Source organism: Copadichromis virginalis, linkage group LG6, assembly GCF_057382275.1.
Source record: "Copadichromis virginalis isolate Kocher_CV1m ecotype Utaka linkage group LG6, C_Virginalis_male_GT1.1, whole genome shotgun sequence".
Lineage (NCBI taxonomy): Eukaryota > Metazoa > Chordata > Actinopteri > Cichliformes > Cichlidae > Copadichromis > Copadichromis virginalis.
In genome coordinates this window covers 25,109,418-25,127,951 of record NC_140623.1, presented here as the reverse complement: position 1 = coordinate 25,127,951, position 18,534 = coordinate 25,109,418, and the positions used below count along the sequence as shown (strand labels likewise).

At 41.7% G+C, this 18,534-nt stretch overlaps 1 protein-coding gene across 1 annotated transcript in view; it reads left to right on the top strand.

Moving 5' to 3' along the window:
* The window catches only part of pcdh7a (protocadherin 7a), a 39,718-nt gene that overhangs the window by 17,510 nt on the left and 3,674 nt on the right, over positions 1–18,534 (top strand). Inside the window, exon 5 of the mRNA XM_085459449.1 lies at positions 18,050–18,251. Within this exon, the coding sequence (XP_085315575.1) occupies positions 18,050–18,251 (202 nt within the window). The remainder of the gene's footprint in view (positions 1–18,049; positions 18,252–18,534) is intronic.

Below are 18,534 nucleotides of genomic sequence, written 5' to 3'. Positions count from 1 at the left end.
ACTTTTGTGTGTACATAATAGCACATAATTACACACCCTCCCAGATCCTTATGCATACACACTTTTTCACTGCAAGCAAATGAAGTCTGATAAGAATATGATGACACACAAGTGGATAGGAAAGTTTTCCATCTCTTACATCAGTTTCTTCTTCCATTCCCTCTGGATCGGAATCACATTCACAAGCCCGGGCACACTCTGCCTCCAAAAATCACACACATCTGCGGAGGCTCACAAACACTCTCTCTTAACTCCCTGACACAGACACACATTTGAGCACACACAAAGACCTACATAGCAAGCCCCTCACTGCGATGCTTCCTTTTATTTGCGTCTTGAAGACTCTGCTCCGCATTGTACAGCTCGGCATTCAGCTCATCTGCCTTCCAGCATTACCTTAATGGTTGTCTGTGGGTTGAGCAATTTTGCCCAATTTTGCTAAACAAAAGCACTCTTTCTCACACTAGACAGGGATTCGAGACAGCTTAGTAGCCCTATGACTGGTTTTATCCACCTACACAAAAGAATCTTCAGTGCATTAAGTGGTATTGAGTTGAGCCGAATTAAATTGGCTTGAATGGATTTTGAATTGAACTGAACTGGACTGCGCACAGCGCAGCTAAATTGAATAATTCAGATTGTGTGGAATCAAGTCAGATTGGATAAACTCAAACTGAATCAATCTAGGGTGAGTCAACTTGATTAAAATTGGTTTAGCGTTGCCAGTCGATGTTCCAGGTGACAGCTCGGTGGACGGACTGATTTTATTATGTAGAATGGACTGACACAATATCAGCATGCTTTCGTTAAAAGATGCTGAAACTGAGTTTTGAACTCATGACATCTACAGAGGAAACAACTTACGAATCATCAAACACCTATCCAATGACAGGTCTGCAAACACACATAAAGAAAAAGCGCTTTTATTCTTAAATCACAATCAGGCTTAAAGCAAAGGAGGTGAATGCTCAGAGTTAAAGTATTGGAATATAAAGATATATGTCTAATTATGAGTCTTAAAAAAAGACAGTACATACTCTCAAAAGTGATGGTAACAGATCTAAGCTTCAATGTACAAACTTACAAAACCAAGGTGGCAAAAATCTACTCACTGGAATGTGCTTATAAACACTTATTATTTTATTGTACAGAGCAGGCGCCTGAGATATTTGCTTTAGAACTCAGCGCTGTGTAAGTCGTCCAATTAAAAAAAGTGTCTCTTTCCAATCTTCCATCCCCAATGTCTGACTTTACCCCCCGCCCCCTCCACACACTCACACACGCACAATTACATCTTCCTCCGTCTGTCTTTCTCTTGATTGATCTCTTTGTTCTCCCTAAGTGGTTTCATCTCTTTTCATCACTCTCCATCTGGATCCATCTTTTTTAAAACGTGTTTTTAATGGTTCCAAACTTTCTTTTTTTATAACACTTAATAGTTTCTTTAAATTTTACAAATGACTCTTAACAACCCTCTCCATTTCCTGCTCCCTCTTTTTCGTCTGTTTTTAGACCGTAGTTAAAATCAGCTTTAATCTTTGCTTTTCATTTTTGGGGGGGTTGGATAAAATTAAGCATGCTACCAAGGAACAAGCCTAAGGTGTGAATATCTGCACTGTGCAATATGGTTTATGCATTTTTGCCACTGGCGAATCAGAGCACATTTCTCGCCGGATATCAGCTTATTAGATCTTGCGTGAGTGCAAAAGACTGGCCCTGGTAGCGCTGTAGTCCAAAGCCAATGTTTTTGCTCCAGGCTACGTGTAGCCATCTGTTTAGAATTGTTGGTGGAAGATAGATAAATCGGAAGATCGAGATGAAGACTGTAGAAGAGGAGGAGAATAAATGAAAGAGTAGAAAAGAAATTCCTGGTTAGGACCACTAACTTTGGGGGGGGGGGGGGGGGGGGGGGTATAGTGGTGGCGGTGTGGGGTGGTTGTAGGAGATTTGGGTAGGTGGATGAAGAGAAATAAGGTGAGTGGGAGAACAGGCAATGCTTCAGTGAGTGGTGGAGGGAGATGTGAAGCTACAAAATGAAAATGCATTCTTAGGTATTGCCTAGGGGTGGAAAGCTGATGGGGGGAGTACAGGGAAGGAGGAGATGGATTGAAAAAGATAGAAATGAGGTGTATGGGTCTAGGGTTAGAAGTAGAAGAAGAGAGGAGGGAAGGAGGTTCACTTTGAGAGGAAAGCATGCTCAGACTCTCCAGGCTATTTTGGTGTGTGTGTGTGTGTGTGTGTGTGTGTGTGTGTGTGTGTGTGTGTGTGTGTGTGTGTGTGTGTGTGTGTCAGGGAGAGAGGGAGAGACAGGGAGAGGGAAAGAGATGAGAGCTTTCTACCTGCCCTAATGAAAAAGTTACATAAATCTGAGTGGGCATGCCTCTGCCTGCAGCATTTCTCCATATTATACCACTGACCCAAACCTCTCCCAGTGCATGTGTGAGCGTACACGCTATGTGTGCGTGTTCGATCCTTGTAGAGTCCCACTTGCCTGTTCATGTCAGAAATAAACCAGAAGAGAGACACCCACGTAAATGTGCAGACACACTTACACTTACACACAGACCAAAAGATCTAGCTGACCCAAGCCCTAAGAAATAGCCAGTGTCTTCAAACAGAGATGTTAAAACAGGTTGACCTGCTTGACAGACACACATTTTCACACAGGCTGTATAATCACACACTCTTGTTCCCTTGGACTTTGGAAAGGAAGAACTACCTCCATACGCATAAACTAACATGATTTATGTTCACATACAGACACTTAGAGCCAAAACACAGTGAACGTGATGAATCAAACTACACTTAAAGTCAAAGACTTTCTCCTGATATAGCACAGTAATAGCAAGGCATTACCATAAAGCTCGTTCTTAATGGGTCAACAGTGCACAGGTACAAATCAGACATAGATTATTTAAGAGGTTCTCCTCTTGTTTCACAAATGCAGCACTAATATGAAGATGGCAACTAACAGCACTTGAGGAAAAAGGGGGTAAAAGCAAAAAAAAACCCTCACTTTTACTGAAAATTACTCACATCCGCATATGCACACAGAAGCTTTAAAACAAGCGCACTAAGAAACTGAAATCAAAGTCATGCAAATACGTCTTCCAATTAGGCCCCAAACAGGTTTCCATGGGATGAAATGGCAACCTCTAATTGGCTGGATAAAAGAATGCTCACATCCGAGCCGACAACTTGAGACAGCTTGGAAAATATACACATCCCTACCTGCATCCATACAAAGACACACACAGGTGTACACTTTGTAAGCGCGGATCACAGACAATTTATTCATGGTTAGGGGAGTCACACACGGTATCACCGGTAAGATGAGAAGCAAGGGTAGAGTGTGTTGACACAGATATGGTGTATTGTCAGGTGCAGGCACACACACATGCTTGGGTCAGTCTCTTTTTAAAAGCGTGAATAAAGCTTTGGTCGTGGTGTCGTGTTAACATAAAAGCTTTCATGCTGTTAAAAAGACCAGGCTTTGATTAGAATTTGATGTGTGAGAGTGTTTTCTAATGCCGGCCTTTGCTGACAGCGGCCCTTTTAAATCCTGCAGAGCCTTTGCAGGGAGTCTTCTGTCAAAAATATGTTGAATCAACGATTTCACCTTAACATGCTCTGAAGGGGTTTTTTTGTTGTTACTCTTTTTCTTTTCCCCCCTTTTTTTTCTCTGAATTCTCTAAAAGACAGATGTTAAACGTGCTCACCATGTTTGCAGTAGATCTTTAGTAGATCTCAACCAAAAGGCAACAGCAGCAGCAGTAACAGTGTAGCTGTGGATGATCAAACATTGAATTTAAAATTGTTAACTAACTGAATATCAAAAAAAAATGTTTTTTTTTAATCTGATTAATAAGTCGCTCCTGCAAGAAAGTGTCTCTGTGTGACTTTTACAAAGTGGTGTTACTCTTACATGGCATGATCATTATGAATGGTTAAATAATTCATTTCTTATTCCCGTATGGGGATTTGTGTAGAATATGAGATCTGGACTGTGAGGAATCCAAATGCGCATATCATGTCTGAACCCATGTAGAGATCAGTGAATGTATTTGCATCTACAAAGTGCTCCACTTAAGCTCAAAGTTTTCAATATATATAGTGCTTAAGTTGCTGAAATATTGTGTACATTAGAGGTCTCGTTGCTGTCTTGTGAAAATTAGTTTTCAGATAAACTAAGGGGATTAAATCCCCCTAATGGGCTGAAAAATACATTTCTTCCTTGAATAAGCTTTAAAGAGTAATTGGATTGTTGTCTCGTGGCTTAAAAGAAAGCTTGAAAGATCAATGCTTTCTAAAAACACATAGCTTCCTCTGCAGATGGACACCGTACAAGAGCCGTAGACTGCAACAGTTTCAGTATTTAAAAATTTATGTAACTTTTAGGGATGAAAACAGGTTGGATTTCAGAATCTTCTATGCCAGCATACTGAATATGTAGTCTGGACTCTTGGTTGGTTACAAATGGCAATTTCTGTCAGCCTATTGGGCTAATGAGACTAAATTATTAATGAGTTGTGAAAATAATCCACAGTTAAGCCCTGAAGCCTGAAAACAGAAGCACTGAATCAGAACATAAAGAAAATGTGACAGATGTTATATAGATGGTTATATTTTAATATACCATACACAAATCCTCATACACCCAAAATGAACCCTAATGAGGTTCCTTACTGACACCTTAAAAGTGCAATCTATACCTGTCGTTTTATGCTGCAGACAAACAGCATCTAAACTATTTTTACTGCATTAGCTGCAGAATAATTTGCACTTTTCAACATTTTTTAATGCCACGAGTCGCATAATAATCAGGCAGACTTCTGAGTAAAAGGCTCTGCTGAATATGACTTCACGGGAGCCATTTCTTAACCCTAATGCCGAACTATAATTTTCAAAGGGGATTGCAAAAGCCAATGTACATATATACGCTTGAAGTGTGGTGTGAGGTTATCGATAGGGACGCTTTGGAGTCTCCCCTGCTTTCTAATTAACTCTCCTTCTTCCTTCTCCGACCGCTCAATGGCCCAACTTTGCACTTGGTCTCTGGTGTATCGAACACACACACGCGCGCACACGCACGCGCAGACTCACACACGTTATCACACACTCGCATGCAAGAAGTCTGTTTGCATACCAAAAGCATACTTCATAGCTGAAAGAAAATGAAAGCCGTATTAATTATACAGTCTGCGTTTGTACACGCACGCACACACACAAAGAAAAAAAGAGGAGAGAGTGAGGGAGCAGTTATTTTGTTTCTCCTATGCGTCAAAGGAGACAGAGTGCGAGAATGATTGAGTCTCTCTGCGTCAGGGAGAGAGGGAATGAGAAATAGTGCAGAGGGAGAGAAAGAGTTCACTGTCTTCTCTCTTTAATGTGCGTGTGTGCACGTGTGTGTGTGCCTGTACATCTTCGTGCGTGTCGTCTACCCAGTATAACGCCCCCTCTGTGTCCCCGAGCCACTCTCTGTCACTCACACACACTGAGACTATTGTCAAGACATTGGGCGAGGCACCCCAAGACATTTCTGTGGCACTGTGTCTGTCACGGGGGTGATAGGGCTGTAAAGGGGTTTGCACATGCACATACACCCACACAGTTGTGTTTAAATCATTTTAGAGGACATTAAATTGACTTAATTTTTTTATCTGAAGGCTTCTCCTGAAACTAACCATAGCTGCTATTTGCTTAACTGCTTCCCTTCCCTAAACTTAAACTAAACCTGCTCGCAAACCATGTCTTCACCTCCGAATTGTGCCCTAGTTATTATTGGGACTTGTTTATGGTTCCCAAATGGGAAGTTGGTCCCCACAATATGATGGTGTAAATACACAATCTATAAGATCCACAACTAATGTACAAATATGCCATTTTATATGTAGGCAGGTGAATTAATGTGGCAGTCGCCTGGAGTGCAGAGCAGGCATGTGTGAGTGTGTGTTTGTACTTGTGCGTGCCAGAGTTATAGCATACGCATATGTGGGTTGTGATTATGTGTGGCAAGGCCTATGTGGTGTACGTGCTTGTTTGTATCTGACAGCACATTAGGCAAAGCTATCTTTAACCTTGTAAAATGAGTGACACTGATTCTAAACTGACAGGATGGATTTCAGTTTGCCATGGCGCTCCATCGTGTCAGCCTCTGTCAGCTCAGCCCGTCCGCCCATTTCACAAAAGACAGGAGCGTCACAAAGGAGACAAAGTATATGTGAGGGGGAGGTAGAGAAACAACGAGAAACAAGAAGAAAATGAGAGGTTTATGGAGAAAGCTGGGAAAGATATGAGAAATGAAATAGTTTGGAAAGTCGGGGAGGAAGAGCGGTCTTGTTTGACAGAGAAAGGATGCCACACCAAAAGAGCTGAAAGTGTAAACGAGGCAAAAGAGTGTGAAGGAGAAAAAAAATGGGAGTGTGAACCGAGGTAGAGGTGGTGGAGGGAGCAGGGGGAAAGAGACCTTGCTCTTGTAGTCGGACGTCTCTGAGGTCCTTTATTGACTCTATCTATTGTTCACAGCAGCACTCCTAATCACTCTCAACAGGGAGGTTGTGTTTGTGTGTGCCCGCGCGTGGATGTGTGATCTTGTTTGCGTGATCTTGTTTGCCAGCCTTTTACAAAAAGTACGTATCTTTAGCCTCATCCTCACTTTTACTCTTTCATACACTGGCCCCCACAGAGAAGCTATTGTTCACTCTTCATCTGGTCAACCTTAATGGACAATAGCAGTGGGTGGGAAAAGCCTGTTCCTAACACGCATACTATTAGTCTAATGGTACAAATTCTCACACACACACACACACACACACACACACACACACACACACACACACACACACACACACGAAGACAGAATGGGCAGTAAATACCATCTAAATAGCAGGCATACATATGTATGGTCTCTCTTACTCACGCAGGCACACAGAAGGCCAGTTGTACGCGGCCATCCTGTTTGCATCTTTCTTAACAATGACTGCTGTCATGGATATTATAAGAGATGACTGTTTTAAGGACTAGCACTGGAAAGTGATGAACACCACCAGCACACACACACCAACAGAGGAGCTAATCTGAATCATGGGCATTTGTCCGGTAAGCCTCGTTTCACATCTCACACTATGAGCCTTTGTTTCTGTTTTGTTTTTTCCCCTATAGACAGCCACGGCTGCACAAAAGGATAAACATTTCAAAGGGCCGATGCTGTGAATAGAGTCAATGATTTTCAATGTGTATCTGCAGGGTGGAGAGCCCAGATGGAGACAGGGAGAAGGGAGAAAGCACAATGCCAGAGTGGACAGATTGATGGTAATAAAGCTGTGGTGGATGGCGAAGCAGTCGATCCACATGCAGCGAAACAGTCTCTCTGCCTGTCTGCCTCTGCACAAACAGTCATCCGCAAAATACCTGCAAACATCCACACACTTTAAATAACTAGTTAGGGCTAAAATGGTGCACAACTGACTCACGGTTTTATTTCTAAATGGAGCCAATAAGAGAAAGTGATTGAAGTTCACAAAGCTTCAACAAATCACAAACGTGCCTCGCACAAAGCAAAAACTGTTAAGCGGGACAGGCGTGTCAGAAGTCAGCGAGGCTCGTAGTTCCAGTGTTTGCCACCGGAGGGCTTGCAGCAGACTGCAGCATTCTGAAGAGGAGTGTGGAGAGAGGGAGCGAATGGGTCCGCATAGTGCCGATCAGATGACCTCGCTGCTGCAGTTAATGTTCTCTGGCGCTCAGACACAAGGCTAAGGCTCTCCCTCATACCGCGGGGCTGTTGTACAACAAGCTGTTGTGGTGGTAGGGGTGGTGTTGTTTGAGGAGTGCGAGTGTGGTTGTGTGTAAGTGTGTATGCAGGAGGGGAAAAGATTAGGGGAGTGGAACAAGAGAAGGTGCTCCTGTGAGGGGAATGAGGGAGCGTGACACCAAGAAGGTAACATGTTTCTAAAGCACTGCTCAATTTCTGTAATCCGGTCTTTCTTTCTTCTATACCCTTCTCCCCATATTTCTCCTTTTTCTTTGCCTCCTTTCTCTTTGTCCCGCTCTCTTGCCCTCTGCGTCTCCACCCCCCCACGCACTTTAATTTGCCCCCTCATTTCTACTGCCGCACTTGCCCCCCTTTTTCTCTACCTCATACCCCCTCTCCCTCCCTCTTCTCCCTTTCTCTCTCTCTCTCTCCCTCTCTTCTTTTTCTCTCTGCAGTGCAGCACAGTGATTATCATTCCTCTCACAGAGTCAGGCCTGATAGTCAGATACTGCTGAGCACCCTTCTACATCACCTGCTTCTAGAGGGAGCAATGGAGAGCGAGAGACTGAGACAGAGGAAAGAAGAGAAAGGAAGAGGGGAGGGAAAGAGGGAGAGAAGATCGGTGAACTGCAGAATGAGGGGAATGAAAGAAGAAAGAGGAAATGAAAGGGGAGAAAGTGGGGGGTGAGGGAACAAAGGGTGAAGGAGAGCAGAGAAACATGGGAAGGGAGGGAAAAAGCAGAAGCATGGATAAGGGAGGATTGCTGTTACTGCAGAGGTGGTCCCACTGCAACATACATGCTGCATAGTTATAGATGTGTTGTCAGTGTGTGTTAAAGTGCACACTTGCAAGTGTGAGTGTGAGCAAGCGTGGCTGAAGTGCGCATTTACGGCATCAGCGTGGAAGCTATGAATGTCTGTGCGAGTGCGTGAGTGTGCGCTGTGATAATAAGGCGCCTTGACTCATCAACATCACTGGGCCAGACAGCTGAAGAAATGCCACTCATATTGCTTCATCCCTCCCTGAGCTGAGTTTCAACCTGCTCCAAACCATTTTGTGCATTCTGCAAATGCCACAACAGTCCGCGTCTCTCCCTCTGAACAACATTCTTCATCTCTTCTTCACTTCTACTTCAGACAGTCTGTGGTCATGCCGAGTCTTTTCCTTTTATTATTTTATATTTACCTCGCTACAAATGCTGATTAACAGACATTTTTTTTCCTCATCCCACCTTTGATCAGTTGTTCCATCCATCATCCGTCACTCCCTTCCACGTAGTCTCTTGACACATGTCTGTACCTGTCTGCTTGACCCAGCGGTGACACTGCGTAAGCAGGATGTCTGCTCTTTTCAACATAGCCTTAAGAAACTGCATTATGGCACTGGAAACGTCACTCTGTTACACCACTAAGGGCTTGAACAAAGTTGCAGATCATTTCTATATTTAAATAACCAGTTTAAATATATCATCATCAAATAAATTGTTAACCCGTCTGTCCTGTTTGCGCAGTAACTGAAAGATGCTTTCTGTCAGTGTGCGTCACTGTTTCCCCTCCTCACTGGCTTTGATGCATAACTTAACAGTTGACAGCAAAAGATTTCAGGAGGTTTTCTCATAAACTCTTGGAGATTTTATTAGGATCACACGAATTTTACCAATTAACTCATTTTCCAGTTAAACTTTAGTTTCATTTATTTTATTGGACTCTTTGACATGATGAGAAAAGACAGAAGAAAAGAAATAGCAAAAAGTGTTGGAGTAGAAATGAACTTTGTTTGTGCAATTAGATTTAAAAAAAAAACAACAACAAAGATATTCATGTGTTGTTGTTTTTTTCACCAACAAATTTCACACTTAAGGTGCTTGTAAAAAGAAAAAAATCCCTTACAGTTATGAAACAAGACATCTGGAGCCAGAGAATTTAAATGGCAATTAAAATGGTAGAAAACAATAGTAAAGAAAGGCAAGGAAAAGCAAGCTTTGAAGTTAAATGCAAGTCATGCAACATGTCATCCGTAGAGCCACTTTGTGTGAATCCACAGTGAAGAAGTGTCTCTGCATAAACGCCTTTTTCATGGCAGTTTAATCATGCAAGGTGTAAGGATGCCTGCTTTAAAGCAGTCAATGCAAGCTCATTATTTTTCAATAATATTTGCATTGTAATCTGGTCGCTGTTATTGAGTTCACTTATTCATTCCAGTATTCACTCTACTCTTAAAGTATGACCACATGCACGCTGGCTGTCTGCATTAGCACAACATGATTTCTAAACGGCAGCAAAACAACAGAGCAGAAACAAAGGTCATTTTGACTGATCAGCATTCTGGATATGAAGTCTGGACTATACCCATGTGGTGTCAACAGGAGCATATTAGTTTTCAGTGTGTGCTCTGGTAGTATAGTGCAATATCACCTTACGTATTCCACACAGTTATAGCTGTAATAAGCATTAGGCTGACATTTTATCAGGTCTGGTATTTTTTTAGATAGTAAATAAACTTCCAGATTATAAGAATCGGGATAAAGTGATATTATCTGTTAATAAAAAATAGCTATGTTGAATAATCTGCACTTTTAAGGCATTTTTAATCCTTTCTCGTGCAACACTAGTCACAGTAGAGCTGGCGTATGAAGCTCACCGGCCATCAGGAGCAACTAAGGGTTGACCGTCCTGCCCAAGGTGGAGGGACCAGGGACTGAACTGACAACCCTCTGATTTATTTATTTTTTGACAGCTTTGTACAGAACCAAAGAATAGATCGCTATTTACTTTATTCATTTGTATATTAAAGGCTTTTTAGAGCAATGTACTCGTTTAATCACTAATTTTTTTTTTTTAAATTGATTATTAAGTCATTACTCATATTATGCTTAAATGCCAGGGTTATTCTAATCATTCAAGAGGTCATCCTGCCCACTAGAGCTGCTAAGCCTCTTAAAGAATTCCATAAATCTGGTCTGTAATTAAGACTTTCAGTATCCCACATCAGTCACACAATCCAATTTTTGGCCTAAAAATATCTTATTTTACAAATATTGATGTATGCCATCAAACGTAACGTGTTCTCAGGATTAAATCACGATTCAAGGATCGCTGCCAGGGAAATTACACCGCGGCACCCCTCAGTCAACGTAAGGAAAATTTCAGGTGTCTGGAGGGAGCGATTACAAACAGGATGTTTGTTGTCTGCTTGATTGACGTTGGACTCAGTGAATAAACCGACTTTGGCCTGTTTCAAAAGAACTATATTAACAACACGGGAAAAACACTTTTTCTTTTAACATCCAGTTTTTTATTTTTAGCAAACAGCAATAAATACAAACATGCAGCAATATGTTGGGCAAAGACAGATGAAAGTATAATCCATCACAACACTTTTGATGCCGGGCAGTAGGACCGGCTAACGTCATTATGAATTATAAAGATAAAAATTAATCATCATCAACACTAGCATTTCCAGCTCTCAGTCGATAAATTTAATATTTGTTCTGTCACAGCCTGTTACATTTTACACTTCTTTTCATAGTTTTGTTTTCTTGAATAAAAGAAAGAAGCCACAAAGAAAAAAACCAATTATTATGGTCATTAAGTATGTTTAGCCGAAACCTAATTACACTGACTTTTATCAATTGTCAGTTCAGAAGTTAAAAGCTATCATCAACTCTTTTAATGGATAATGATTTTATATTATGTATCAGCATTTAAAAAGTCATATCAGTCAATCCGTCAAATGAATTATTTTACATTTTTTGGTCTGTATTTACTGAATGTGTCTCACTCTGCCTCCATGCAACATGATTTGAATAAATCTGTGTTCATGATGGGAATTTGTCCCCCTGTCTATGCACTGTTACAACCCAGTACACTTGGTTTCTAAAAATTAGCCGCAGTGGCTCTTCACCTATACAAAGATGATGTCAAACATCAAGGAGAACGAGCAGAGAGCGAAAGGGAACTGTGGCTCCAGTCCTACAACCATATTTGTAGTTTTGGTTTATGCATAAGCCGCATCCTGTCAGTTCATTATGCAGACCAGAGTGTACCAGGGCTAGAGCTGGGCGATATATCGAGTTTTTAAAACATATCGATATATTTTTATACGAGATATAAGATGTGACAATATCCTTTATATCGATATAGTCTATGTTACGTTATAATTATAGTTGTGGAGCCGCAAGTTTGCCTCTCTTTCGTCCACTTTTGTCTCTACGCAACGTTACTCCGCCTCGCCTTCACTGAAGACAACTCCCCCTCCTCCCCCATCGCTTCACGTGCAGGCAGCGACAAGACGGACACGGCAAATCTCCGTTAACGAGTTACTGCGCATCGCCCCATGCGTGGGGCTGGACGGCGTCAACGTGCTAACGAGCTAAACATGCTAACGAGCTAACAGCGCTAACCCTAAAATCCTTTCATTCTCTCAAAAGTTGATAGCGCGCCTTATGTATGAATTCTGGTTGTGCTTGATGGCCGCGAACCGATTTTATGTGGTACACGGCGCTCAGCAATCTGTCAAAAATGTTTGAGTACGACTTTGGTAAGCTACGGAGCTGCACCGCTTGATAGATTGTCGGCGCATTACGGCTACCGAGGAGCTTCGCGGAGTGATACGTACTGTGCTTCAACGTAATATTACCGTATTGTGTGTGTATAAGGACCATAAATGGCACCTGTAAGAGACGTACGTGGTTATGAAGCGGATTTCAAACTCCAGGCTGTCAGTCACGCAGTAAAACTTGGGAACCGAGCAGCTGTGAAATCTGTCTGTCTTTGTTATTACGCTCAGTGTCTTTTAGTTTACATTTTGACTGCACAATTGTGAGCTCTTTGTTTAGCACAAAAACAACCTTGTTTTCTTTTATTTATGGAGCATTATTATTTAATGAATTCTCATAATTTAATTTTGAGTAATTTTTCATGTACATCTGTGCTGTATGTTAATAAAAGTGCCTGTGTGACATCTGGGACACAGCTTTGACTAAGAACTCTCTTTTTGTTCTTACTTTATGGCTTAAAAAAAAAAATCGAGATATATATCTTATATCGCCATCCAGCTAAAAAATATCGAGATATGAATTTTGGGTCATATCGCCCAGCCCTAACCAGGGCATAAACAAACACAAACACGGTCTCACATCCAAATGCTCTCTCTCTCTCACACACAGACACACACACACAGAGAGAGAGACCAAGAATCAGATGTGCAGATACACACATGTGTTGAATATGCAGACACATGTAACAAGAAGAGAGGGAGACTGTTAATTAACTAGAGCTCGTTAATTCTCTTTGAACCGACAGCATGGAGGTTTACACACTAATTACCTTGATGACTGAGCCAACCTGTGCACGCGCACACACACACATTCTACAAACACAGACGCACACGCAGGTGTGACTAGTCTCACGGGCTGACATAACACATCTTGCAGGTTTTGAAAGTCTCACACTCGTACACGGCTATCAAACACAAACATAAATGTGAGAAGTCTCACTCATATGCATATACACACACTCACACACACAGTCTGCAACACGGTTTTGCCCTGAAATGAAAGCTATATTAGGAACTCTTTTTTTTTCTCTTCAGAGCTGCAAGATACAGATGGTTAAGTTTATTCTTAGTTCAGACCCATCATGCTTCCTTTTGATTCACTCTTTCGATCTGCCAGAAATAACTTCAGACCAACTTCCAGGATGGTCATATGTTTGTACAATATAGTTGCATTACATCCACACACACATATGAAAACATAATCGATCAAACGCGGACACTCACACTCGCTCACTTTGCTGCGCAGATGAGCGAAGCTCCCATGTCAGTATTGGACTGTAATGGCCCATGTCAGATTAGGGGGAAGGGTTTTTTTTATGTCCTCCGTCAGACTCAATTAATACTCCATCAGGCATGAATTCATAGGCCACACTGGACCTTAGCCAGTTCATCCATGCGTGTGTTTTGAAACTAATAAATGTGTTTTCACATTCAGTTGATATTTGAGTATAGCACTATGTTACCTATTATAATAATGAGACTTTTTTGAAGTTCCTCCTCCAAATTAGAGAAAGTGCACATGCACACACAAAAGTGCTTTTGTCAGTCAGGTTGGAAAACATCAAGGAGGTTTTTCAGTGCAAAGGTAGAAGCTGGCAAAGAAGCAAGGAGAGAGTAGGAGACACTTCGCAGGTATAAGCAAAGAAGGCGGAGATGTGAAAAGCTTTTTAAGAAATCCATATTCACAAAAGAAAGATGTTCAAATGGTTACTGGGTAGCAGAGGGTGAGTGAGAGCGAAAAGGAAAAAGTGAGACGACAATGTGAAGTAGCAAGAGGAGCTGAGGCAGAATGTGTAGAGTGTGGAGTCATAGAATGTAATGACTAGAAGATGCCAAAATATGGGATTTGGCAAAAGAAAAGAAGCGAGGTTTGTCAATGAGGCTAAGGCAGTGGATGTGAGAAGACGCTGGAAAAGGGGGTTTGGGGAGTGCAGAGAAGTTATGGGTCAATAAAGCCCGCTGTGGGGAAGCAGAGAGGGACTCATAACGAGGTCAAGGACACATCATCGATCGCCACATCATAACGCTGACTGGCAAGGAGAAGAAAGGATTGAGGAGGAGATGGAGGAAGTGAACAGGAGTCACGGAGGACAGAGGGAGAGCTATGCTACAGCTGTGGAGAGGGGGTGACTGTAGAATTGGCCGAAGCGAAGAAGGGGGAGAAGCGGGAGAGAAGTAGAAAATAAAAAATAACAAGGATGAAGGAATGAAAGGGGGCAAGTCTGGCCAGAAACAAGGTTAGAGGGAAATTGAATTAGACGGAATCATGGCTGAACAGATCAGATCTGTAATAAAACACACACAGAGGAGCAACCCGCACCAGTTTTGCAATAAGCTGCTGTAAATCAAGGCGTGCTCTGTGTTGCAAGCTGGATTTCTACACTTACACAGTAATCCTACCCCCTCTCATGTAGCTGACATGTTACATTTAAGCCACAGAGCTAAGAATCTCATATTCAGAAGTACAGCTCTAAGAAAAAGTTTGCTAAGCCTTTGGAAAGACCATGATCTCTACATTGATTGCCCATAAAATGTTATCTGATCTTCATGTGACAATTATAGACAACCGCAGACTGACTAGACTAGCAACACGCAAACAGCTGTGCTTTTCGTCTTTATTGAGCACACTAAGTAATTGCTCAATAACCACATGAAGAGAACATGAAGAGTTTGTGTGCTGAATCAGATCTTTCGACACAGCAGCCTCAGCTTTATACTTTATACTTACTGCTCAATTAGCAAAGGTTGCTCACACGCTAACTTTCTTAGCATAGTAGCTAATATAAAACATATTGACAGTGTTATTGTTACTTGTCATCTCAATATACCTCTGTTTACTGACAGCTTTGCCCACCTGAAACAAATTACCTAGTTGCACAAAAGTACGATTATTACCTCTTTTCTTAAGTTGTGTATTTCCTCACTCAGGTAGATGTAACGGCACATCCTTGATGTTATTGAATACAATCAAAATAGAAGTGATTTTTATTTTATTCTGGACATTTTTCAGATTGAAAAGGGAGAAATGTCAACTGTGCAATTATACTGGTTGAAATATCTTCTATTGTGTAAGATAGAGAGCGTTTTTCTCAGCTGGGCAAGAAAAGAAATTAGCGGATTCAGGAAAGAGCTTCTGAACAGCGGACTGTGTTTTTAAAGTTGCCCAGTCATTTATTAGGGGGCAAGTTTGTTTTGTCAAAGCCATACATGAGAATATCTTTCTTTCTTTTTCCTGTTTTATATCCCTTGAACACGGGCATGCCCCTCTTGTGGCCTTGTGATCAGAAATTATTATAATTTTTCATCATTATTTTCATGAAATAAATCTGTGATCATGAAAACACATCCTGCCGTAATGTTGAGTTAATATTATTTTATGATCAGAAGTAGAAAAGTTTTGACAGCCTGTTAAGTGAATAGAGGATTTCTTTTTGTCAACACCTGTGATGTCGGAAAACACTTATTATTACATGTTCCCACATTTTCTTACTCATGTTCTCGCTGACTCTTTACACCCAGCTTCTACTCATTTATCCACTGTTCCCTCTCTGAGCTGTTGCCCCCTGTTTGAATAAGTGGAAAAGAGGTTGAGCTGCTTCAACTAAGTGAACGCTCTAAAAAATACATTGCTGTCTGTGGAGAGTTAAAATGAAGCCACCGAGGTTGCAAGAACTACTGGTTTTCCATTAGATTCCAATGTCTCGGCTCTTTCCTCACCCTTGCACGTGCCTCCCATCCCTGTTGTCTGAGTCACTTTTTCTCATCCCCATTTTATCTCAACGATGTTAAGAAGTGGCAGAAGAAACACGTGCTCCATTAATTTCCCATTTCTCCTTAATTAATTTTGCTGTGTTCGCCTCTCATCTTGTCTTGTGCGTTCATTAGGTGAACTCGCTCAAATGTTTCTTTTCTTTCTGCGCGTGCTTGTGTGCCTGTTTGAAAGAAAAGGAAGATTTGGTACAGTCCGGACTTTTATTGCAGCCCTCCATCAGTTTTCCTCCCCGATTATCCTGAGGTGACTTTCTGAGCTGACGTTTTGTCCACCCTAATCTGCTTCCGTCCTCTGCTCAGTCACTTCCTCCCCATACGCTGCATGTTTCAAAGCAGATTTAGGTTGAAAGGGATGTAATTTTGTGACCAGATAAATGAGTATGAAAGGGGTTTGTGGGGGAAGGGGGGTTATATAGAAATGGGCTTCCTGGTGCAGAGTGATCCCTTCAGGCCAGACAGCGTCGTTTAACTTTCACTGATAGCCTCTCAGCGTGAACTTATAACAATCTTTATCCTCTCTGTCTCGCCTCAAAGTGAAAACCGCTCCACTAACTAGACTGGGGGTGATTAGAGCGTTAAAACTGGAGCAGGTGCGATGCTTAGTTTGCATGAATGATGTAATTCACTCCTGAAACCACTTACACTGTAAAACTAGATTATTTGTTATTGATGGGAGATGGTTCAGTGGTTTGTGTCGCAAGGATGCTTGCAACCTATTTTTGAAAGTTGCAGTTCTTATTTATTTTTTGCTATTCAGATATTAATAAATTTCTACATTATGATGAGTTGGCTTACTTCTAAACTAAGATAAAATGAAGGAAAACGCTTGTCAGATCTTTTGATATCTCATATCTCTGGAACTGGAGCCCAAAGAGTAAATTGTTGTGGATCACAAATGTGTAGTTTTACATTCTTATTTTTTTTATTAACCCTTTAATGCCCAGTGTATTATATTAAAATGCATTTTTTTAGACTTCTACATCATCTGTCAACCCTCCCCACTCCCCCGAAAAACCTAAATAAATCTCACAATACATTTTAAGCAATAAATAACAAAAATAGAGGTAAAAAAAATGCCAGGTGTAGCAAATGTGACATAAATTAAAACTCAGGCTTTAAAGGGGTTAAATAAATGCAGTGGATTTTAGTAAGTAAGCTAGTGCGAATTCCACATACACAGCAGGATGATCTAGTAGAGACTGGCTTGAGCTGAATACGCTGCCTGTCATTCATTTTGAAGGAACATGTCACCCTTTGCGCCAGAGAGGCTGTATGAGCCTTTGGAGACACAGACAAGCCTTTTTAACTGGAAAGCACATGCACCACCGAGGCCTTTTTTGCAGTTTCAAAAGAGTTAACCACGCTCAGACTGAAATTTAATGGCCTCTTCCTTTGTGCATGTTCCACCATTCCAGCACATTTCCGAAAAATCTGACCTGCCAGTATTTGTACCTGAGAGACAGACAGGAAAACGGAAGGCCTTCACCCCGGCTTTTGCTTTAGTCAAAAGCATAAAATCTGTGCATGTCCGTTTTTTCTTGCTGTCAATGAGAAAGATGTAAAATGTCACCAGACTCATCATTTAACATCCTTCTCTTATTTCAATACAGTGCTGAATGTTGTTTGTGAGCTTGAACTTTATATTACCCAGCTGCTACTACTAGGCACCATTCCAGATTGAAAAGAAACTCTCTCTGGCCCGTCCAGAGGTTTGTAAACATCAACCATGTCCAGAAACCTTAATCTAAACTAGGATTAAAGGCCAACTGAAAACTTTGAGGGAGTGCCATGATTGGTTGATAACTATTACCCTGCATTGTAGCAGCTAAGCCCATAATCAAGGCGAACATCCTCCGATAATCCCAATATGTCTTTGCAGACCCCTGCCCAACAGCCTAATCCTCAGATTTAGAACCTCAGATTAGGAATACTGGATGATTAATCTCATATTGTGCGTTTGTTTTCTGCAGGGGACCCTTCGCCGGGTGACCTTCTCGGTAGTGAGCCAACCACAGGACGGTGGTTGCTATGACAGTGGCCTGGAAGACTCGGAGACTCCGAGTAGCAAGAGTTCATCAGGGCCTCGGTTGGGAGCCCTGCCACTTCCAGAGGAAGGCTACGAGCGAACCACACCTGAGGGCAGCGTAGGGGAGGAGGAGCATGTGGAGAATGGTACACACATGGCGCATTAGAGCTCAAAAAGGCCGAGCGATGCATTTACTTGTATATGTTTTACTTTGCTTGGACATGTTAATAGACACTATCTATGTCTCTCATTTTCTCTTTCCCTATCTCTCTCTCGCACCCCCTCACCTCCTCTTTCTATGCCATAAAAACACACAATAACACTTTCATTAAAACCTCGGCTTGCTGTCAAGGCCTCGGGAATCTTTTCAGTCTTTCACATGATGGAAATCAGTTTTATACAAAAAAGCATTTGTTCTGTGTGTGTGTC